Source organism: Alligator mississippiensis, chromosome 2, assembly GCF_030867095.1.
Source record: "Alligator mississippiensis isolate rAllMis1 chromosome 2, rAllMis1, whole genome shotgun sequence".
Classification (NCBI taxonomy): Eukaryota; Metazoa; Chordata; order Crocodylia; family Alligatoridae; genus Alligator; species Alligator mississippiensis.
The window spans coordinates 197,165,499-197,190,215 of NC_081825.1; the positions used below are offsets into that span (position 1 = coordinate 197,165,499).

General features: G+C 43.9%; 1 protein-coding gene across 5 annotated transcripts in view; it reads right to left on the minus strand.

Annotated features, from left to right (window-relative positions):
* The window catches only part of DENND2B (DENN domain containing 2B), a 299,081-nt gene that overhangs the window by 47,359 nt on the left and 227,005 nt on the right, over positions 1 to 24,717 (minus strand). For all 5 annotated transcript variants that reach the window (XM_059722659.1, XM_059722660.1, XM_059722661.1 and 2 more), the window contains 4 exons: positions 21,877 to 21,946; positions 9,600 to 9,677; positions 3,976 to 4,116; positions 453 to 601 (listed from right to left, as the gene is read on the minus strand). In XM_059722659.1, the coding sequence (XP_059578642.1) occupies positions 453 to 601; positions 3,976 to 4,116; positions 9,600 to 9,677; positions 21,877 to 21,946 (438 nt within the window). The remainder of the gene's footprint in view (positions 1 to 452; positions 602 to 3,975; positions 4,117 to 9,599; positions 9,678 to 21,876; positions 21,947 to 24,717) is intronic.

The window sequence follows — 24,717 nt, forward strand, 5'->3', positions numbered from 1 at the left end:
CTAGGCACTGAAATTTAGTAAATGCATGAAAATGTGCATCTAGGCTCCTCCAGTGGCTCAGTTTCCCCATCTGTAAAATCAGGATATTTCCCTTCTTCCACAAGTGTAAGAAGTGTTGAGCTCTATGGAACCCATTCTTTGTGCCAAGCAGAAGGCAGATCTGAACTCGTCTAAATGCAGAAAATGCTTCCTAGTAGGTATTCCTTCTGTAATATGGGATTACCTAAATCAGAGACCAGTTAAATGGTTTTCAGCTAGTAACAGAGCTGAGAATACAATGCAGAGGCTTTCTCCACATCCTATAAACAGCTTGCATTGAAGCCAATGTGGGTTGTTCAAACCCTGACGTGGGAGAATCCTGAGAGTTGACAATTTTATCCATTTTTCACTTTGTATCACTAGGCAAATGCTGGCTCCAACAATATGTTAGTTTAAGTTCTTTTACTACTTACCTGAGTTTATCTGCTATGAAGATAACACGTCGCTCCAGCAGAAGTGACGCAAAGATCCTAATGATCTGACGTACACTGAGGCACTTGAAAAGACACTCAAAGTCCACGTGTTCCAGGCGTGAGTCCATTGGACGCCGAAGCTCTATCACCTGAATGTATTCAACAGATTGCAAGTTAGTTTAACTGGCCAGGCCACAATAGTTTTCTACACATCTCAGAGCACACGTTGCCTGCCCTGTTTCACAGGATGAGAAGCAGTCGGACTTTCTCCCTTAACTCTCAACTTTGCAGAGATAGACTGAAAAAGATGCAACATTTCTGAGGAACATTACAGTCTACTCCTCCCCACCAGGCAATACTTCCTCTGCCTCCCACATAACTAGTCTCTTGGCAGTTAGTCAATCAACATTCCCTGGAAGGAAATAATCCTACTTTATAAACACTTTATTCAACAGATGAGTAGTTCAGCTGAGTCCACAGCATGAGGCCTACACTGAGCCTTAAACCCTTGAAGTGTGTCTACAGTGCTAAAAGAAGGACCTATTCTTAACTTGGGTTAGCCAACCCGGGAAGCTAAGTTAGGTTTCAATAGCACTGAAAACTGGGTCCCAACTTGGATTCGGAGCTCAAGTGCAATCCTACAAGGGCACCTGGGTTCCAAATCCCGTTTACAGCCTTTGCAAAACTGCCCTAAGACTGTGGCTACCAATTCAGGACAGTAGAAACAGAGTAGACTGGTTCTTCTGTGGCATGGTTTGTGCTCAGTGGCAGTGACATCACAGTAAAAGCAAAGCCAATGTCATAACACTATTGCACACTGAAATATTGTGATTAGATTTTTTTTTAAAAGCCAGCACACGCAAACTTTACCGCACTAGAATGCTACATATTCATTAACCTCCCACTGCTCCAATAATCCATAGGCATCAAAGAGAAAAGATAGTCTTGCACTCTTAAGAGTTTGGTAAATGCTGCAATCCCCTTGTGTTTCACAAAGGTGCCCAACACAAAGTGTTAAATTATTCTTCAGAATTGCGATAGGAAGCTTAAGTCACATTAATGAGCTAGGTCATTGGGAACTGCTGCTATTGCTAGATTTCCAATGCAACAATCCTGCTGTGGGACTGGATGTGCTGCAAGTTACAGTAGTTTTATAAATGCCATGAGTATTTTCTGTGCTTGGCAAAGTCTTGCACTTCAGTTTGCCTTTCATTGAAATATGATGTTTGCTTCCCAATTCGTAGCTACCCCCATGTAGGCCAGAGGTGGCTCAACAGAAGAATCAAGGTCTTCTCTCAATGAAGCCAGTTATAACTTAATTGGGTTGTACTGCTGAAACTAAGAACAGAGCTAAGCCAAGTGTCTTTTTGGTCCACTAGCTGCTTTAGGTGTGCCCCTTTGTTTGCTACTGTGGCAGCATTAAAAATGGACCCACCTGAAGGAATAGAAAGGGCTGCCCTGCAGAGGGACAGAGTGCGAAGAGACAGAGTTTGTCCCAGTAGGACACCGCTTGCCCTGAGGGTGAGTGAAGCTGCTTTGGAGGTAGCCCCCCTGGAAGTGGGAGGGGTGATGTAACCCCAGCAGGGTTTGAGCCTTGGCCTGGGACTGGCTGAGCAGCTTGGTTAGACATAGGGAGCAGTTTTCCCAGGAGGAGAACAAGGGGGGGAGAGAGGGGGGGAGAGACAGGCTGGAAACCAGGGAAAGGATCTCCCCATGGCCACCCTTCCAAGAGCCCCTGGCAGAGCCCTGCAGAAGTAGCAGCTAGAGGCCACAGGGAAGAGTGCCGCACTGTGTCCGTTCCCTCTCCCTTCCCCAAGAGAGGAGCTGTCTGTGAGGAGACTCCAAGCCTGGGAAGACCCTCCTGCAAGTCCCTGTGTGGCTGGGTGAGCACAGCAGGGGAGTGGGACGCAGGGCCAGGGAAAGAGGCTGGAGACTGTCCTGTTTTTTTTCCTGCAAGTGAAAAGGCACGGGGGAGGGGCTCCATTTGCTGGGTGCTGTGAGGCTGTGCTAGGCAGGGGAAATGGTTACAACCTGTAACCCAGACACTGCTCCCTGCTGAGCCAGGGCTGGGGTCTGGGCAGGAATCAGCAATCTTGCACAGACTGCATGGGAGGAGCCACCGCCTGCTGCACCCTGCTCTGCACACTCCATAGCACTGTCATCAGATAATCTGACCCAACGTAAACAGTAACAATAGGCAGGGAATTTGACTGCAAATTTTACTCTAAGGACTTCACCTTCTTTTTCCTATTGCATTCAATGGCCCAAATTGCATTTAATCAGTTACATGGATGTAACTTTACAGGAAATTATAGGAGAGACCTCAGGAACCAAGAGTGTAATTTGCTGCACTGAGCAACCTACTAGCAAAAAAAAAAAGTGGGGGGAACCCATAAAACCACCACATTTTTAACCATGGCACAAATACTGCCATTCTGCAGTAACCCATGAAACAATGCTAAGTTTCTATCTAGCTGAATTATATCTTTTGCCCGTTTAACAGAGTCTGTAATAAAATATAATTATACCTATTTTATACAGATACATTATGCTTTTATATATAGAAATACACTCATATGTACTGTAAATTCTGGATCATTTATATCTGGATGGGTTACAACACCTTAGTTCACAGGGAGCTGCTGAATTAAGAATGAGCCGCTGAGTTGTTTGCTGTGGTTTTTACTTCAAAAGGTCAAACTTTCCCACTCAGCTGAAGCAGAGCAGCAGTCTCACAAAGCCGATCACAGAAGCAACACCCTTGGAAATAAAAGCACCAGCAAACAGCTGGAGCACATCTGTGGTCCTGTGCTCCAGCTGTTTGCTGTGGCTCTTCATGTCCCCAGATACTTCACAAATCCCCATATTCCCTGACAAGGAGGATGGGGGGAGAAGAAACTTAACTTTGTGAAGTATCTAGGTTCTAATGTACACACGCAGACATACACATGTGCGTACCTCACTCTAAAAATCCACAAGACTTTTTATATGGCTCACTCTTCCATATACAAGCTATTATATTGAGAGGCAAATAAATGGCTATCTACTTTGGAACAGTGATGCTTCAAAATTATCCTCAAGTGCTGTTGGTAGCATCTTCAGCCTTTAGCCATAACCCTGCAACAATGAAGCTTGTAATAATTTGTAGTTTCTGAATGGGTGGGGAAGATGGACTTCCAGCTTGTTAACACCATGATAGAGCTTGGCCACACCAAGAAAATGGCTACGCCACTGCTCTTTGGTTAACAGTGCAAGGCCCTGAAGTCTGTGGAAAATAATTTGAACTTCATAAGGAATTACAAACACATCTCCACAACTTATCTCTTCATGGATCTGGTTCTTAATAATCAGAGGGACTCATTGTTAAGAAAAACAGTGCCGCTCTTTAACCAGATCCATCCCACACAGCCTGCAGTACCGTTATTTCATGATTCCCCACATTTATTTCTTTGACTACTTCTTATAATTATTTGTGAGAGGAGAGAATTGGTTTCAATTTTCATGTCTGTCATTCTTTTTTTACCTCATTTCCAGCTCCAGGCAGAAAAGTCTTGACTTTGATGGTCTTTCCAGGTGCAGGAAAAGGAGATTCCATCAGACTCCTCATAAATGGATAAACCAGGGCAGCAGATATACCCCTTCTTCTTTCAACCTCATCCAAGATCTGATCCATCACACAGAAAACATGTCAGTGTAATAAAAACAACATACACTTCTGAAGCAGCTTCTGCCCCAAAGAGCCCCAAATATGTGCCAGAGCAGAAACTGAATTCTTCCTTCAGTGACCACTGAAAATCACAGACTTTGGCCTGTAGAAAGTGATAAAATGCAGCCACACCTGAGCTGGTGCATTCTGTGCTCTCCACACTTTAAGGCACTGTTTAACAAAGGATTAATGTACTGTCTGAAACGTAAGGGCAGAATGCAACTACTAGAGCTGGAATTTGAGCAGGACCCCAGGGATATTCTATTTTCTCTTAGGAAATGTAAAACAGGATTCAATAATCACAGCAGGTCAGAACTTCAGTTTTACATCTGAGGTGAACTGTAAGACGAAATACAGAGCTTCCTGAGGTATGATGCTTGCACTGTAGGCACTGGTTGATGTCTATGCTGGTTAGGAGTGAGGAAAGGGGGTAAAAAGCACCCTATTCAAATTTGCTGATGACACTAAGATGTGGGGGAATGTGGGCACGCTAGAAGGGAGGAATAGGCTGCAGTCGGACCTAGACAGGTTACAGGGGTGGGCAGATGAGAACAGGATGGGTTTCAACACTGACAAGTGCAAGGTGCTGCACCCGGGTAGGAAGAACCAGCAGCATACCTACAGGGGAACTCCCTTCTCGTCAGTGCAGAGGCAGAAAAAGATCTTGGAGTCATTGTTGATGCCAAAATGAACATGGGCCGACAGTGTGGGGACGCAGTCAGGAAGGCCAACCACACCTTGTCATGCATCCACAGATGCATCTCGAGCAGGTCCAAGGAGGTGATCCTCCCCCTCTATGTGGCACTGGTCAGGCCACACTTGGAGTACTGTGTCCAGTTCTGGGCGCTGCACTTCAGGAGGGATGTGGACAGCATGGAGAGGGTCCAGAGGAGGGCCACCCGCATGATCAGGGGGCAGCAGGGCAGGCCCTACGAGGAGAGGCTAAGGGACCTGAGCCTGTTCAGCCTCCACAAGAGAAGGCGGAGGGGGGATCTAGTGGCCGTTTACAAGCTAGTCAGAGGGGACCAGCAGGCATTGGGGGAGTCCCTGTTCCCCCGAGCACTACCAGGAGTGACTAGAAATAACGGTCACAAGCTGGCAGAGGGTAGATTTAGACTAGATATCAGGAGGCACTACTTCACAGTCAGGGCGGCTAGGACCTGGAACCAACTTCCAAGAGAAGTGGTGCTGGCTTCTACCCTGGGGGTCTTTAAGAGGAGGTTAGATGAATACCTTGCTGGGGTCATTTGACCCCAGTGCTCTTTCCTGCCATGGCAGGGGGTCGGACTTGATGATCTGTCAAGGTCCCTTCCGACCCTACAAACTATGAAACTATGAAAGGTAGAAACTCTGACCAACACACCTTAGGCATAGATGCAGTGACACCAGCAACATTTTGATTTTCTTATTTCACTAAAGAGGACAGGGAGAAGCTGAACAAATAAGAATGCAACTTTGCTGCATCCATACGAGGACTGCTTTCCCAGCATAGCATATAAGCATGGCTATACTGGCAAAATGCTCTAAGCATGGATCTGGCCCTGGAAATAAAAATCGCTTTGCAGTCACCATGTTGAAACTAGAGCTCATCCAGAGCGATTTTGTGAAACATGCCCTACTGTTTTCACTGGGTGTCTGCATTAAGGTAATTTTCCATGATACAGAACAGGTAATCCTGTCTTATAGCAAGCAGATGGAACTCCTTAAAGATTCAGAGGATTATTATATTTTCCCCCTTCTCTTTTTGGTTGCATGAGCCAACATAAATTAGGCCACAGCTAAGCTTTCCCACAGTAGACAGAATATGTGGATGATAAACCTAAAGAAGGGGGAAAGTATGCTTCAAAAGCAGTTAGTGGTTTGACCTGGAAGACTGATTATTCAACCACTACTCAAGAGCAAAAGGCCATGCAATAACTAGTGGGTCTCAGCCAGGCAGCTTCCCTTGTTTCTGTTGGAAATGCTTTTTGCTGAAAGAGAACTTAACTACAAGGAGACTTAAATACAAACTGGTGAGTTACAATAACAACTAAAGGACCAAAAACCAATGGACTAACTGGAGTGTAGCCTCCTTTTCCTCTTTACAATATAGTAAAGGTCTGATTCTAATAAATGGCCAAGCACGTCCACCTCCAATTCAAGGCAAGGAGAGTGGCAGATGCTTATATAGGTTTACATTAATTTCACCATTACTGCAGCTTGGTGGGCCATAACCTCTCACGCCAATATAAGAAAGCCCTTTACCAAGGGCCAGCCCTGTTACTAAAAAGTGTCGATGAGATAATATTCCCCTGTTCCTTAATATCTCCAATGTAAGCCCTTGTGCTGCTGCCAAACTTATCTCCTTTATGTGATGCTTTACATCGCTAACATTAGCTGTGAAGTATAAATCACATATGTTTAAGTTAGATAAAAATAAATTGAATGCCCTTTGGGGAAGAGGACTGTGTTGTCTTATGTTTCTGTACAGCTTAATGCAACAGAATCCCAATCCTGATGGCCTTTGTCGTACCGGTAACTAAATATAGTATTGTTTTTTTAAAAGGCAAATGTATATTTGCCTCATGAGTCCAATTATGGGGAAAAATAGCTGCTGAAACCAAGACCAAATGCACTAGCTGAATTTGGAAAAAAGGAAATCTGTGCTTCTGGATTCTGTCCTGGACATTAAATGTCACAGCACTCACTGAAGAGAAAAAGGACTCCAAGGAGAATGAGAACAATGTGGAAAATCAAAAATAAGATGCTAAGATATCTAAAACAAAGGATTCCTTCTGCTTCTCTGTTCAATAATGTCCAAGGTTTAAGATCTCAGCAGTCTCCCCCTCGTCACATTTTTAAACAGAGAAAACAGCTCCTTGTTTTGTCTACCTCTGCAAAGTGCATCATCCCGATCACTTTCCTCTTTGCTGTCAGTTTTACCATTTGGGCCATTTTTTCTTGTACAGACCAAAACAAAGAGATGCTCTGACCTCTTAAGAAACTTCACTTCCATCTTAACCAACTCTCTTGCAGATTGGTATCATATGGATTCAACTCTTCTTTTTTCATGTGAGAGCCTTTCTGCAAATGCTGAATATTAAGCATGTGCTTAAGGGCTTTGTCAAATCAGGGCTATAGTACTCTCAGTTCTCCCTAGTGTCAGGAGTTCAGGAGCTCAGTTCTCGGAAGAGTTGATCCACACCTGGTGGATCTGCTCTCTGTAATCTTCAATTAAGGCTTCTGTATGACCCAGTTCCAATAACCATGCTGGTTCAGGGATAAAAGCAGCTCTACTGTACTCCTAACAGTGGGCTCAGCCTATCTCTTTGAGGACTGTAGACTTTAGGTTTGAGCTGAACAACCTAACATCACCAGTGTTTTCCCAGTCACTTTCTGTGATCACCAGGGAAGCCAATGGCATTACACCATTTAGTGGGGCAAGTGAAAAAAGAATCAGGCTGAGGAACAGGAAACTGATAGTTCAGCTGCAATTTTTAGCCAGTTACTAACTGATGCATACATAATGATACACAAGTACCAGTTAAAAATGGACTTCTTGCCATATCTAAAATCATTGGGACTGCAAGGCCAAGTGCCCTTGCAACATACATACATGCAGACTAGGTTCCAAGTAGGTACACACAACTTTTTGCAATTTTCTGGCCTATCACTGTTTTTTCTGGCATGGGCTTTCCTTGCACACACTTCAGGCCTTCAGCATAACTGATATTCTTGGCTACTGTCCTGGAACCAAGGTAGTTACATTCGCAATTTCGTACTATCTGCTTCAGCCTTTCCCCCTCAACAAAAACCTCAGCGAATGAGAACGTTATCAATGTTAGGTAGCAACAAAAAGAAAGAGGAACTTGAAGGTATCTGCCCGTCTCATTAGCTTTCCAGACCTGCTTGAGAGCTATATATCCTCTTATGCCAGCATGATGCTCCTTCACTTGCACATATAATTTTCATCAGAATAAAAATATCTAAAAACTATTTTAACAAACATTGAGTTTCAGGTCTTCTATGAGACTTACCTATTACAGGCTGAACTGAAATTAACTGTTTAATTGTGTTTTCTTAAATTCTGACTCGCAAGAATCAGAATTTTTATTCAAAACCTGAAAACATGCTTCTATGAGATATGTCATTTTTTTTTTATGTATAAGCAGCATTTTTCCCTGTGAAAAGGTCTACAATTAAGATGCACTGCATACAAAAAAGGTATGCAACAAAAAATCATTGAAATTATGAAAAAAGAGTGAACCAACATTCAACCTCATTAATATTAGAAACTTTTTTTTTCTACAACTGTATTCTTTTTGGAGGGGGTGTCTTATTAACACTGGAAGACATTCAGTGTGAGGATTAGGTTCAGTGAACAATGTAAGATATTGTGATATTATTACAAAAATTAATCTCTCATGCTCCAAATGTCTCAATTGAAAAAGAAGAAAAAATGGTTTGGAGTGCCATGAAATTTCCTTACTTCAGATGTCAAATTGAAAAGTCTCTTGTAAAAGAAGACATCATTTACATAGCACTTTATCTCAAAGATATGAAAAGTCACAATCATAATGTACTAACCAGGGTAAAGGGGAGGTGGAAGAGAATAAAAGCCACTCAAAGCCAGAGCATTGTCCTCTGAAATTGCACTAAAATCCTGCCTGGTGTAACTGTATTGCAGTAAAATGCTTCCTGAAATTATGCAGGACACTCCATCAGAGGCAGTAAGTTGGCAGCAGAAGAGATAGTTTAAATTCAAATCAAGCAAGAAAAATATTTTTAATGTTTTGTTATATTTGATTATATTTTTATCTTCTATAAGAATAATGTTTGTGATGCTGGAATTGACTCCCAGTCACCTGGTTCTTTGGCTCCCAAATACCTCAACCCTGCTTCAGGATTTAATCAGACAATAAGCTGTTTATTGTCTGACAACTCCTGTGTCAAGTTATTCTTTAAGTAAACTAGATTAGCATATGATGTAACTTTGGAGTCACTGACGTGGGCTTTAATTAAATAATCATCATTAACACTTTCTTAATGTCTTGAGATGAAAATTTCCAATGGAATAAGATACACAGAATCCACTAAGCGAATAATCTTGATTCTTAACCTCATTACGGGGGTTTTGGAATAAAAGTGGTACTGGCCCATCATTCAAACCTAAATGCCAAGAATTACAGCTCAGCAGAGAATGGTTTTAGAAAACAATGGAGAAAAAAAACCTCAGGCAGCCAGTTCATACAGACACCCAGATGTTTTTCAAATCAAGATTTGCTTCAGACACAGAAGCAATAATACATTCTTTGATGATCCCAGTAACAGAGACAAAATATCCAAAACAACAATTGTAACATATTATTATTACCCATCCAATTAAGTAATTCTCATTTGGTTCATTAATACGGATATTTGTCAGTGTGTAACCAGCGCACTATTGAAAAGAAAAATCTTACCTTAGAAAATAAATCAAAGCAACCCAGTCGGCTGATGACACAATATACTTCAGGTAGGCGTGGACCTTTTCCACTTGGCTGATAATAATGAAACAGAGATTGAAATTACATATTAATTTTGAGCCATAAGGAAATATACTTATATCTCTAATCAGAGGCTTGGCCAGTGCTCCACATCTTTTGCGATCCATTTCTCCACCAAAGCAGTTACTCTTGGAAAGCCATCGTATTCCTTCCATAAGGCAGGAAACTAAAAGACAAAGAGTGCGTATCCACTTTGGAAATCATCACGAAGCAGAGCTGTTCTCCAATATCACTCCAACTCATGACCATAAAGCACATTTAACAGTGGGTGTAATTCATGTCTCGACAGTCCTGGTCCTTTAGTCCCTGCATGGCGGTATGGACACTGGGACAGCATGGGGGCTACCTGTGGGAAGGGGGAAGATAGGAAGGTGCTGGCAGGTCTATGGTAATATTGATTCTCCATCTACATCTTAATATTCAAAGGCTATTTAACTCAGAACTGGCATATTCAAAGAACAAAGCAGTGAGAATCTGCCAGGATTTGGCTGCTAGTTCTACCAGATTAATTGGATGCTACTTATTTGCACGTGAGATCAGTAGGAAAACTGAAGGCAGTTGAGTGTGGTACAAGCCCTGGGTACTGAATTACAGAGGGCACCCCCACACACTTTCCGTCATCTCTGCCCAGGGTGCCAACATTGCTAGTTATGCCTCTGAGCGCAATACTTGTGTAATTCTTGTAACAGTTTAGATTATGCAAGTATAAATCAAGTATAAAGCACACAAGAATAGAAACAGCCATCTAGGCATTGGGATATACATTTCCCTCAAGAATAACTGCTACATACTTATGCACACAGGGTCAAATACTCGCAGCTTCATTTTGACTTTGTTTTGTATATCCTCCACATGCCGTGCTAAATCAAAGCATGTAGCCACATACCCAAGGGAACCTAGATCTCTATTACTCAGCAGGAACACCTGTATACAAAAGGAATACAATGCCTCCAGGGCCTGCCTGACTATAAAGGGGAGAAGAAACCTGTTTTCCAAAAACCTGAGGAGGTGGCATTTCCAAAAAGTCTCATCATTTACCTAGTTCAGCACTGACTGAAGCATTTACACAGATGCAGCTTCTCGCTTTGTATGCTGCCATTCAGCAATCAAAATGGCACAGACTTCCTATGGGGCTATCAATCCAGGGAGAGGTTTTGCTGATGTCAGGGACTAAGATTTCTTAAAGAAAGTAAGTTTCCCTTTTCATGCTTGCATACCCATCTCTAAAGTCAAAATTCTTGGGCTGAACAAAATAGTAATAAACATTTAAAAATATTTTACCTGGAAAAAACAATGAGGACCATTTTCACTGACAGTAGATATTGGTCAGTCCCGCGGATTACTTATAGCCCTGTTTCATGCAAGGCTTTAAACATACAATTAACTTTAAGATTAGGCCTATAGGTTGTCATAAATCAGAGGCCTTTGGGAACTAGGGATTTTATCCAAAGTCCAAAAGACACAAGATGCAGTGACTGACTTCAACTGGCTTTGCAGCACTCCTCAATGGACAGAACCTCTAAAAGGTGCACAGTCTCATGGCCCCATTCTCTGAATTCAAGCCAGGTTGCTCTTTCAAGAGGCTAGATGGCATAAGGCGATTCTAAGTTATAATATAGGATGTTTCTCAAAGCTGTCATTCTTGCAGAAATTCCTGACTCAGTCATCTAGAAATGATAAAGTACCGAGGCAGCAAATTGCTAAAAGCATGCTCCCAAATCCCGAGCATTAAAGAGCCTGGCACAGGGTCCTAGACCAGGTTCTTGGTTGCCTTTCACCATATAGGGCGACTTGTGCTTGTGGAAAATTAATTAAAAACTGGGTGGTATCATTTTGTACTTACTTCATACATCTGAAAATGTTTACACAAGATGCATGACAGCAAGAAAATCAGGTCTAGTATTAACAGTACCATAAAGCAGCCTGCAGTCATGCAAACATAAAACAATAAAGCTGGAAGGGACCCTCAAAAGGTCACGTAGTCTGAACCGCTGGCTCAAGGCAGAATCATCCTTATCTAAACGATTCCAGACAAATGTTTGCCTAACATCATTTCCATCTGCTTTCTGCTCACTTTTATATTTAATCAAAGCAGCTGATGATCTTTCTCCCAATAACATTAAAAGTTGGTGGCATTTTTTTGCCAGTGCCTCATCATCAGACTTTGATGGTGATGTAATGGCTTCCCCAAAGCATGTTTGTCATACACAGTGCTCAATCAGAGGAAACCGAAGGCTTTTAAAATCTGAGAATCGCAACTGCCACTGGGCTAATCAGCAGGTGCCTGTGCTGTTATAACAGCCATGCAGAAACACTGCTACTAAATGAATACAGATGAATCTATTTCTGGATCAAAACCTGCTCACTGCACGTCACATCTCTGAAAAAGCAGAACCCTTTTTTGTCCATATTAGGTATAAAACCTTTTCTAAAGGCATTGAACGATTATATCAAGCATGTGGGATTTTGGTTAAAATCATTGTGTCAAATCTGCAAGAACGTCGAAGCCATGCCAGGAGTCTTGGATAGCAACCAACCAAGAACTGTCTTACCGAGCGCCAGTAAAAACATCACATTCCTGGGTCATCTATAAGACCAGAAACAATAACTGCTCTGAGTTTAGTCAAAGGCCCTGCCTTATGAAATATTATTCCCTTCAAACATCTGAAAGGTTACATGTCTCTGATTTTATGAGTGCTGGGCATCTTCACTGCTCACATCCATCACATATGATGCCCTTTTACTTTAGAGATTTCTCATTGCAAATAGTAGAGCCTCCCTGGTGCACACAAATCATCATGAAGAGCCAAGAAGCAAATGTCTCAAAGCTGGAGATGCTCCAAGGGGCTGGATTTCTCAAGTGAAATTACTGGCCTTCTTTAACAGTTCTAACATCAGGAGCTGCTGTGCAAATCCCAGACATGAACTTACATCAGGGGTGGGCAAAAGATGGCCACAGAAGCTGGATCCAGCCCGCCAAGGGATTTTATCTGGCCCACAGTGGGCCCCTCAGCCCTGGTGTGGGAGGCAGCCTGTGCCGCAGCACAGGCAGCTGGTCCTGCTGCCCCCAGACACACAACAGGGCTGGAGCAGTGCGGTGGCTGAACTTTGCTTCCTGGCAGCCCCTGCAGAGGTAGCTCCTTCCAGCTGCCACTGCCAGTCTCCACTGGGGACGCCAGACTTGGCCCGATTGCTTAAGCGCCCCAGCCTGTCCACCTTGCACCCACTGCTGGGGGTGCTGGATGGAGTGGGTGGGCAGGGTCTCCATAGAGATCTACCAGGGACCTGTGCGGGCAAGGAGCACTGGGTCAGGTAGATGGGATGGGGCTGCAGGCAAGCAGGGAGTGGTGTCCAGGAGTGGGTTCAGGGAGCTGGACAGAGTGGGCGGGCTGGGATCTTGGGGTCGGGACAACACAAGGCCAAGACCTGGGGGCCAAGGCAGAGCCATGATCTGCTGCCCCCATGTCCCTGCAACAGGTGCCGGTTCCACAGGCAGCAGCATGCCAGGAGCAGATTGTGGCTCTGTCCTGGGCCCCAGCCCCATACTGTCACTGGCCCAAGATCCTGGCCCCTGCCTCCACTCCTGCTCTCAGATGCTGCTCCCTGTGGCCCGTGGCCTTGTCCCATTTGCTCAACTAAAGCATGCTCTGCCTGCAGGGGTCCCAGGCTGGTCTCCACAGGGACCCTGGAGCTGGGATAACTGGGTGGCGACAGCACAGGGCTGGGCCCCGGGGCAGAGCCACTTAGGGAGTTTTGGTGAGCTTTGGTGAGTGGTGGGGCCTGACCAGGCCCTCAACAGCTCACCAAAACTCCCTCCTCCTGCCCAAATAATTGCCCACCCCTGGCTTACTGAACCTGACCCTGCCCAACCCACTGTACTCACAGGTATCCTCTGGTTGAGGGAGACTTTCTCTGCAGCTTCACATAACAGATGTAGCACCTGCTTATCACAGCAAATCCCAGGAAAACACTATAAGCATGTTTATTGCCCTTATTGAAGATGAGGTACATCTAAACCTTCCTGGCCATGCAACCCCTCAGCCTCCCAGCTTGAGTCACATCCCTGCATCCGTGTGGTCCCTGACCCCTAGAGCGGGGTCCATTCCTCTAAAAGCCAGGTGGTGTATTCATCATGGCCCAATTGCAGAGGTCACCCCAGGGGACAGCAGCTGTAACTCACAGATGGGGACTACATGATAGCTATAAAACTGTGAGCCATGCAGCCTGCTGCTTGCTTGCCCCTACTACGGACAGACCCTTTCTGAGTGTGCCTACTGGGCAAGGAGCAGTTGGGAGTCATATGACTCTGACTCAGCCTGCATGTGGTCTCCACTGCCTGCATCCCAAAGGAAAGGGAATGAAGGATTTGGTGTTTTGTTTTTACAGGTCCCAGTGCAATAGTCTTACTCTACTCGCAAGACTTCTAATGAGCCTCACTAACAACAGGAGGCTGGTTCCCAGGGGGATGGATGGATCTACACAGCCAGGAACCGAGTTGTGAGACAGAGGGTTGCAATCACTTCTCCGGGGTTTCTGCTAGTTTCCTCGGTCAGTAAGGAACTGTGTTGTACAGTGTCTAGTTTGGAGTTTGCTAAAGCAACATCTGCTTTCTCCTCCACTGTGGGACTCCACTGGACCTAAAAAGGATCCTGACATTTCCTGTTTTAAAACAGGCCTTCCCTCCCAGGTTCTTGAAATTCAGCAGGAGCATTGGGAGCCCTTTTCTTAATACACTGTTGCACTGACTGGGCTGTCACATGCTCCTGCTTTAAAAGCAAGACAATAAGTTGCTGCATGGTGCACAGCAGCCAGCTGTTCAAATAAATAACTCAGCTGTCTGGATTGTTTTAAAGATACCAAAAGCAGACAGGAGGCTGCCTCCTTCCTCTTTCCAAAGGATTTCAGCCTCTCATGACTAACTGGGGAATACTAGCCCACAGCATGCTCACTACAATGCATCAGCACATTAACCATAAGGCAATGGGGAGTTTCTATGTCCTCCCTACACCCCTCTAATTGTAGTGGCTTGTGCCAGAAGATGCCACAAATGGCAGTGTGGGAAGGGTGAGAAGGGGAAATGAGCCTAGCAAGCCAGTAGGAAGAGAAACCCAGCCTCTCGATCCTCACTTTGGAAGTTACAGAAGCGGACCTAGGGGATTCCTAGCAGAAACCTGTAGAGTTCAGAAGGGAAATGTACTATACCTTCTGATAACAGAAAGGGGGAAACATGGGATTGTGGATCTCAGAATCCCCCAAAGGTAGCTAGGGACTGAGAAAACATGAGGGGTAAAGGATTAACCTTTAGAAGGGTACAGTTGAGAAGGGGCCATCATGGAAATGAAGCAGGGTCCAGCTGTGTAAGGCTCACTTTTGCCAAACATAAGGATTAGCTTTGGATAAACATTATGGATATGGAGCAAGACCAGTCAGAGCTGTTAGAGCTTCACCAACAATCAGTTCTTACTAAGCTGATGCCTGACCCTTACCTACAGCAATCCCTTATTGTGATATTTCAAAAAAAGTGCTACTTGCTTCCAGCAAGGGCACCAGGAAATGTAATATCCATTTGGATTAGGCATTAGTCTTGTGGCAGACTGGAAATTGCACTTCGCTTTAATCCTACTTGGCATTAGGGCTTGTTTTGAAACTGGAGCAATCAGGGGAGCAAACCTAAGCCAGAATGCAAACAGGACACCAGGACGAGGGAGGGGCCACAGGGTGGTCCTGTCTCACCAACAATAGTTTATATTACAATTTTAAGGGGCCTATTCCAGAGAACCTCCCTGTGAGGTTCTCCTGCTGTGTTATGTTGCACAGAGCAGAACCCAATTTGATCATGTGAGTGAGCTAAACAGAAGGCATGCATCAAGGTGGATGATGCCAAAGGGACGAAGGAGCTGCCCACTATCATTTCTCTGCAGTGAGTAGATGAGGTCTGACAGTTTATTTTTAACAGGTGGGCTCCTTCTTTGCAAGCCCAACCTGCTTTGTGGCTGGTTTGGTTTACAGGGCATGCATGCACTAGAAATAAGAAGTTGGAAAAGCAGGTCCACAGCAAACAGGTGACTGTGTCAGATAGGACCTTTATCATTACTCTTGAGCCAGCCTAGCCCATCATCTTCATGTGGCCCTTCCAGCAGGCTGACCTGTTCAGAACTAGAAACAGGTCTCAAGTGCAGTCAGGAACAACCCAGCCTGAGGACTGTGCTTTGAGGATTCAGCCTGTAGGCTGAATCCAGACACAAACACCCCATGAAACTGTGTGTGACGAAGGTGTGCGGGAGGAGAATGAAGAGTTCTGGCCTGGGTACAAATGATTCCAAATTCTCTATTTAGTGAGGAAGACTCCTTGCTGTAGAAGATTAATGCATATTTGTTAAAATGTGTACACAGGAGATCAGATCTATTAGGAGAACTTTGGGGACCAAAGAGGAAAGTTACTCTAACGAGCTCTCTGCAAATCCATATAACATTCCCTGAAGCCCATAAAAATAGGCCACAAGTAAACTCCCCCATAGATAAGGCCCTATAGACGAGGCTGGTTCACTTTCTCTATTTTAATGTAAATATTCCCCCTTTCCCGATTTAATTTTTGGCCCATAGAACCATTTGCTGTGTTTCATAAGCACAAAGCTGCTGAGAAGGAAGATCCCATTATTTCCAAGCCTTATGGTTTATTTTAAAATCTTTGTGTTCTTGGAGGTCAGCTACAAGTGATAGGAACCCATATCCAAAGTGTGTTCCTTTGAATCAATTCCCTTGAATCAACTGCCTTCTACAGCAACTGATTGGGACCCTGTTTCTCAAAACGGGATGGGGTCTTGGGTTGCCTTACACCTCAGTACAGCCCTGCCAGCAAAGAACAACCAGTCTGCAACATCAGGAGCAACTTCCACAGCAGCACACCCAGTGAGACCCATGGGGATCACGTGTCACAGCAGCTCAGAGGCTGCAGCAGTCCTTCGAGCTGCACAGGGAGGAAGCAGCTTTCAATTCCAGGCAGTGTTCTATAAGATAAGCAAAAGTAGCCTGAGAGATGCAATGACTCAGCACACCTCCCAAAGGATGAAGCTCTGTCTTCTCCTTGGCTGGCTTCACCCACTTTCTGGGATGCACAAGTCAGCTCCTGGCTTCTCCACAAAGAAAGTTTTGAATATTTTCCATCACTGGGGGCCCCGGAGCCTGAGTGCTACCAGTAGACACCAGACTTTCAAAGCTGGGTCTTCACTGCCTCACACTAGTGCAAAGTAGGTGTGAAAGGTCAGCTTGCTCAGATTACTGTTCCTTTGCAAACCCATAAATGGATATAGAAGTGGAGAGTATCTGGGGTCTAAATTCACACGTTTTTATTAACTGTATATTTCAGGCATTCAGTCAAGGTAACATGTACAAAATCAAACCAAAAAAAAAAGCCATGGATGATTTCTGTATATAATGAACAGGCTTCAGTTTAGTACTTTTGTGAAAAAGCCAAATAATTAAGACATCAAGTTAAGTGATTACTGTAAAAAAGTGAAACTGAGGAACTCTTGTGTTATTACAGGAGGTAGCAAACTAACCATGTTAAAACAGTATACTCAAAAGTGGTAACACGACTAACATAAGCCAGCCATTTCCTTTTACATCAAAATACATATTTTTCATATCAGATCACTAGGAAAGCTATTAAAATTGGTTGTCTTAGATGTACTAGGATTTAATCGGAAAACGTCTTACTGTCTGTGGAACTGCAGATTGTTTGTTATGGTACAATAGGTTACATTCCACTCTAATCCTGTTTTAAAATGAAACAGTGTAATATAAATATATGTAAAATGAATGCAATGTAGAACTTTGTTGTACAAACAGAATGTAATAGTTATTGTATCCCTTGAGGTCCTTTTGGCAGGGTTTTATCAAAAAACCCTGGAAAAAATCTAATGCACAAAAAAAAAACCAACTCGTGGAGCAGTTCATATGACAACATTCCAAAATAAAACAGTCTTAATAAAATATTTGGTAAGAAAAATTAAGGAACCTGTAGTCCTCACCAAAAGAAATAGGTGTCAGAGAACTGTCATGCAGGACATCAGGCCATTGGTCCATAGAACTTGGTAGCCTGTCTATTATAGTGCCAGGTGCTTCAGAGAAAGAGCCAAGAAACCCAGCATTGCCAGTTATGGAATAACCTGCTCATAGAGAGGTATCACTCTGGCCCTTCTCAACAGAGGCTACCTCATGCCCTAAAGCAGCGATTCTCAATCTGGGGTTCTGCCAGATCCTTTGAATGGTAGCACAGGAAATATTACATAGCACCCCATGTGAGAAGATAAGCAAGAAGCAAAATATGAGGAGATAAGCAGATACAGGCAGGCTCAGACTCTCTCTGCCTTGCTGCTCCCTTGTCTCCACTGCCTGGTCCCTCTACAACAAGGTTAACTCTATAGTATATAAATTCATTTTTGAAATGGGGTGCAGCTCAATTCACAAAAGTTATGGAGGGGTGTCTGGAGCCTAAAAAGGTTGAGAACTACTGCCAGAAAGCATACTGGTTTATAACACTTTCAGTTTGTCTTACAGCTCTACATGGCATGTTATAGCAGATTCTCAGTGCAATCATGTCAGGACCTCTGCTGCTGCCAAGGAAGTGTTGCAAATGTCCCTTGCAGCTTCTGAAATTCTGCATCCCTCTAAGTTGGTGCAGTCACCTGTGTCACACTGTACCCCTGGAGCATAGTGCATTATTTGCCTTGCAGTGATCTGCAATGACTTCATGGGGGACAGGATTTCTTTACTCACTTTCCTACATTCACTTCAATTTTCTAAAACATTTTGTGTAATGGCTGGATGGCAGCCAATCTGCACAGGTTAGGAATGGCTCCAAACGCAGCTTTGCTCTGACCCCACTGCAGCCCTAGGCAGGCTCCTTCCCCCATGCCCCAAGTAAGAACAGCCAAAAGGATACTCTGATTTCCACCGCCTATAAACAGCCACAAGAACAAGGGGGTGGCTGAACTCCCTGCAGACATCACTCCCTTCTCTGCTGTGTTAGCAACACTGAAGCGATCTGTGTAGAAGTTCCTCCATCAGATCTTCCTAGCTAAGGAGAAGTTTCTCTCAGTGAAGCTACCCCCCAAGGCCAGTTATGCCAGTGCTATGTCTGCTGAGCACAGAGATCACAGTAGCTAATCCAGCCCTATATCCAAGAGCCAGGCGGAACAGGCCAAATCAACATGTTGCCAGTCACTTTTCCTTCTCATCTTCTTATCTGATACTGTTAGATCTTCAATCTGTTTCTTCTTTCCTTCCCATGATCCAAGAAGGATCACTGCACACACCTTCTGATGTACCTATATTTTAAATAATCTGGTTATTCATATGGGCAGTATCTACTAATGTCCTCATTCTATAGTGTCTCCATAGACTTACTAGGAAAATGATTCTTGTAGACACTAAAAGTCTTTGTTATTCCAATTTTATATTGCTCAAGGCTGTACAACTTTTCAAAAGTGCATTGCACAGACCATTCCTACTTTGATTATCTGCTTCAGTAGAAGGACCGAGGCCAGTGCTGAGAGATTTCGAAAATCCCAACCCATGTTACCTTTTCCAGCATTTATATTGTGCGTTCAGTCATTGTCATATTAAAATCTCATTTAAGAGCATCTGTGCAGGCCCACTGTCATTAGTAACCCCAACAGATCCCCTTATAGTACATACATAACCTCTTAAAAACATTTAAGCATGTCTTTACCAACCCATTTTATTCTCACCTCTTCAACAGCACTATCACTTAACTCCAGTCTGTAAAGCACTGGTTCTCAACCTTTTTAGACTCAGGGCACCCCTTGGAAAATGCCAGCTCTTAGTTTTCACTAATTTTTTTTACTATGGAAAAATACAAGAAATTCTCCTGCTGCAAAGAACCCAAAAAGACCACAATAGGTCAGAAGGTTTTTGACACTATGACTAAGTACAGATAGTCAAAAAGCCTGAGGCTGAATCAATTCAATCTTTGCAGGTTAGTCTAAACTGCATAGATTGAACTGGTAAGCAAGTGAACAGACATTCACTTCTGATTCTGGAAATGCAGTCACGTGCATGCAGTGGCCAGCCCAGAAGCCAGGGGGCACTAGAGCACACCTCCATGCTTGGCTGGAGCAGACACCTTAGGCCAAGGCTAGCCTGCCCACCCTGTGTGGGGGAGTTTGTGGGGGAGGTGCAAAGCATCCTAGGATGCTGGGGAACTGTGAGTTAACTTGACTCTGGAGGGGATCTGTGATGGAAGTTCAATAAACTGATTTTACCAGTGAAGTCTGATACTACATCCATCCAGGGGTATCTTAAACCAGTTTCAGCCCTATTGAAAGTAGTTTATGTGCACTGAACTTCTGTTGTGTTACAGATTTGAACCGGTTTCTGCCCACTTATACCAGTTTGTGTGTATAATTTCTGTCCCTAGCCTATAGATCCTTATTGGAAATCTCTGGGTTTACCTTGTGAATTGTGTAGGTATTTGCACACCTAACAGAGCAACTATTGTATGGCATCCCATTGCACCCATAAAATGGTCTCTTGGCATTCCAGGATGCTGCAATGCCCTGGTTAAGAATCACTACTGTAAAATCTCAGTGGTGAGTGACCTCTTTACTGCTCCAAAATGATACTGTCTGAGCTTTACCTCGCTCAAAAATTCATCTCTCAAGCTAGGATATTTATGGGAGGAAAACTGCACTAGGTAAATAATGGGAGAGTGGGAACTTTAGTAAATGAAATTAGGGCAAGAATGAATAAAAGAATATATAGGGACCAAAACAGTACTGTAGCTATATTAAGTAGACCAGACATAACCTAGATATGCTTTATGAAGTGGAGGCAGTTCCAGCTAATACATATATTATATATTCACCAGTAAGCCAGTGTCTTTAGCAAGATTGTTTGAATATTACCGTATGTAAACATTATATTGATCATACAAATGATGAATTGTTGTATATTATTTCCTTTGTAAATGTGCAATAACCCCTACCTCATGCAATTCCTGTGTACTACTCCAGTGTTGGAGTTTTGTTTCTACATTTGCCTGAATAAAAAAAAAAAGTTAAAAAAAAAGCAAACTATGACATTTAGTCTCATAATCAGAGCAGTCTTCCTCCACATCTTTCCCATATATTTTTCCAGAAGTTCTAAAGGTATTTTCCCACATTTTATTCTAGGAATGAGTAAATGAATGAACTAATTTTTGAAAAGATAAGTCTGAATCTTTCACAACTGATTTCACCTGCAGTTATTTGTGAAGTTTGTTTTTCTTCAACTTCTATTTCTCCTTCTGGTGGTCAAACATATTAAATGTAGCATATTGCCAGTCTGTTTATCCTACATGCCATTGTCCTGGGATGCTAATCTCTTTCTGGTAACAAGTGAAAGCACATGCTATTCAAAGTTTCCTCCTAGTATTTTTTGCCCAATGGATTTTATGTAGTTTACAAATTTCTCCTCATAGTGCATGAATGAGTAAAATGTTAGAATTAAACCTATTGGCCAGTTAATTAAATATTCGTTTCTGTATCCACATTTGGGCATATTAAGTGAAAACTTGATCCAGGAACTTCTGTCTTGAACTTCCACAATCAAAGGTAAGATCTAAGCAAGACATAAAGCTCACTGATATTTTCATAAATTTGTTACTTTTATACTCCCTTTATTTGGTGGAGAGAATATTTTCCATAATATCATTCTAGCTCACTTTTTCCAAGGAAGCTTTGCCAATGTTATCTATTATTTATTTTCCAGTGGTGGTAAACATTAGAAGTAATTGAGCTGTGCTGCTGGCCCCCAAGTTTATTGCATTTGCCTGTTCCAATAAGGGTAGTTTAGCTTTTAGGTGTACCATTAATTTACCCACACGTTCACTCCCTCCAGCTTTCCCCCTGCTGTCCTCTACTGCATCCAAAGTTTCACATAGTTCTATGACCCTCCTAAAGGATTTATTTCAGTTTGACGCAGACCAAGATTCAAGTCAGTTCTTGTTGTATCTGAACTTCTTAGATTTCAAAACTTTCAGTGTGATAGTTTTCCATGAAACCCACAAAAGATTTGCTCCTGTCCCAAGACTGTGGTAATGCCACATTTTTGCACAGAGTAAGTGCCACCCTGGAATGAAGACACGCAACAGACTTTTGTACTTGGAAAGAACTGAAAGTGATGTACTTACTAGTAATCTTCTGCAATAACCAAACCTTCTGCTGCCATCTTCTCCAGTCAGCATGAAAGAGAAGGTCTCACTGTAACAGACACCACCCCACATGTTGTTATTGTTATAGCAAGACTTTTCTTCTGCCCTCTTTTCAATCAGGAGACTGATGAGTTTGAAGTAGCCTGGGTACTTAGAAGACAGTCTTTCAAAGTGGGCGCAGCATTATTACCCAGCTGTTACTTTTTTGAATGAATCATGTTGGTGGGGAAGAATATCTACCAGATTGTTCCCTTCTAAACCGTATAAGATAGGTTCAAAGAATTAGAACTAGGTCCTTGGCCACCGCCCAAGAATAATAGCACAAGTTTTGGAGAGGTAATTATACAGCATAAACTTCACTTCACACTCCTTGATGCTGAGGCTACTGTGTGCCAAGTATGCTTGAATTTATCTGGGTTTCAAAGGCTTCAGCAATCTGAAACCCTAGCTGGAAATTTTTGCACTACTGAGGTATCCAAGCCACATCTGTTTTAATCTGTCTGTGCCCTCTATACTAGAAGCCATGATAAGGAGCTTCTAAGCCAGTTCAATACCAGCAGATGATCCACCTTGTATCAGGGCACACTGGCATGGATTATGGATCCCAACCTTAGGACCAAAACCCAGCAACAATGCTGCATGAGGCCCTATACTTCACTGGAGGATTTGGCCACCGGCCTACAAAAGCATATGGGCCTCAAGTCGCATCTACACAAAACTGCTTTTGCAGTGAACAGGGGAATCAGGACCAAAATCAACTGGTATTTTGTCCCATATCTGCAGTTATATCCAGGCTGGGTTTTTTTCTCCTTTCTTCTTCCACCAAAAGTTCTCATTTAAAGTACACACACACAAACACTGCACCCAAGGGACACTGATCATCTTATGAACTGGGAACAGCACAATCCTGCAAAATTCCACTCACTTGTATGCCAAGGCAAATAATATTTTATGGCAGACCAAATTAAACATCATAATTTTTTAAAACAATAATTATCATAAAGGAAAAGGGGTAGGTGAATGGATTTGTGCCTGGGCTGACAGGCATTCATGATCATTTTTTCAAGCTTGCTGAAACACTTTTGTGTTTGTGCTGAATTACCATGGTCTGTATAATTACAGAAAACATCAGCCATGTACATTTCACAAACATGGGCTAATCAGAAATCTGTCTAGGATCACACAATAATAAGGATCTGCACAATGTTGTTAGCAGAACTAGTGGAAGCTTGTACAGACAGTGCCCACACAGTAGTTTAATGCTCCTTCAGTGTTTTTAATCTCTCATAATTTAGGTGCTAGCAAGCACTGAATGATATAGCCAAACAATACAGAATACATCATGCGAAACACCTGCATTTCGTTTTTGGATTTGGCATTTTGGAGGGACAGTGTTTCATTTCGATGTTTCATAGGGTTGTCTGAATGGCTGTGTTTCATTTTGGATTTGCCGTTTCAGAGGCAGTGATTTGTTTCGGTGTTTCGAATCACTGTCCCATTTCATTTCGGCCAAAACTGTTTTGGAGCTGTTTCAGAATTTCAATGGTGTTTTGGCCATAGGCTATAATGGGGAATCACAAAACTGCTTATACTTTGTCATTTCTTGCCTGATTCAGATGAAACTTGCAGGAATGCTAGCCCCTTCTGAGGCCATGAAGCCTGCTATGTTTCAAGGAGATAGGTGCAGCAGTTTCTGGTAAACTGCACTTCAAAGCAAAATTCATGACGTGTAAATGTGAAGGCAGAGCGGGGTAAAAACTGCAGGAATGGTAGCCCCTGCTGCGGGCATGAAGCCTGCCATGTTTCAAGGAGGTAGGTGCAGGGGTTTTTGTGAAACTGCACCTCAAACTGTTCAAAGCAAACGTTATCACTTGGTGGCAGCCTGTTGACATCCCATACGCAGACCTGGGGGCCCGCTCCCCCTGGGAGGAGTCTGGCACAGCCCTGCAGCCCTCTGGGCGCCACAGGCCCCCGGAACTGCATGCAGGATGACAGCAGGCTGCCGCTGCCTGCTGGGGCCACTGCCAGCACTGGGTTCTTCCTGGCACTCAACACAAGCTGTGCCAGGCAGATTTGGGTGCTGGCACCATCAGCATGCTGTCATCTACATGCTCCACAGCCGGTGAGCACGGAGTTTAAAAAGGCCCTGCACTCACCAGCTTTGACAGCAGCGATTAGGGCCTCTGAGGGTTTGTGGCAGAGCCCCCCCATGCAGCACAGGGCAGTGGGGAGCAGTGGGAATTGCCCCCACGGCCTGACACCCATGTGGCAGCTGCAGTATCGTGCAAGTCAGCGTGGCTCTTCAGGGCACCATGCACTGCCTGGGAGCTGGGGCAGCTCCAGCAGTCAGCCAGAGCTCCCAGTTCAATCCGCACCTCTCTGATCATTCCCCCAGCTCTTCCCAGGGGGCGTGGGCCCCAGATGTGGGTGCAGGGTTTCAGCAGACTGTCGCTGCCAGCTGGGGAAATAGCCCAGAGCCAGCTCTATCACCAGCTGACATCGGTAGCCACATCATCTGGGAGCCCGTGCTCCCCGGGAAGAGCTGGGGGAAGCGATCAGAGAACTGGGGAATCCAACCGGGAACTGGGGGAATGTTCAGGGACCTTCCCCAGCCCCTGGTTCAATTCCCCAGCTCCCTGTTTGATTCCCCAGCCCCCAGTTCGATTTCCCAGCTCCCTGTTCAATTCCCCAGCAGTGGGGTTGGAAGGGACCCTCAGGGACAGATTGTTGTCACTGGCCAGCTACAGATGTTAATATCAGAGCAGTCCTTCCCTTCCCTCTTTCCCTGCAAGCTTGCCTCTGAAACATCCGAAACGTTTC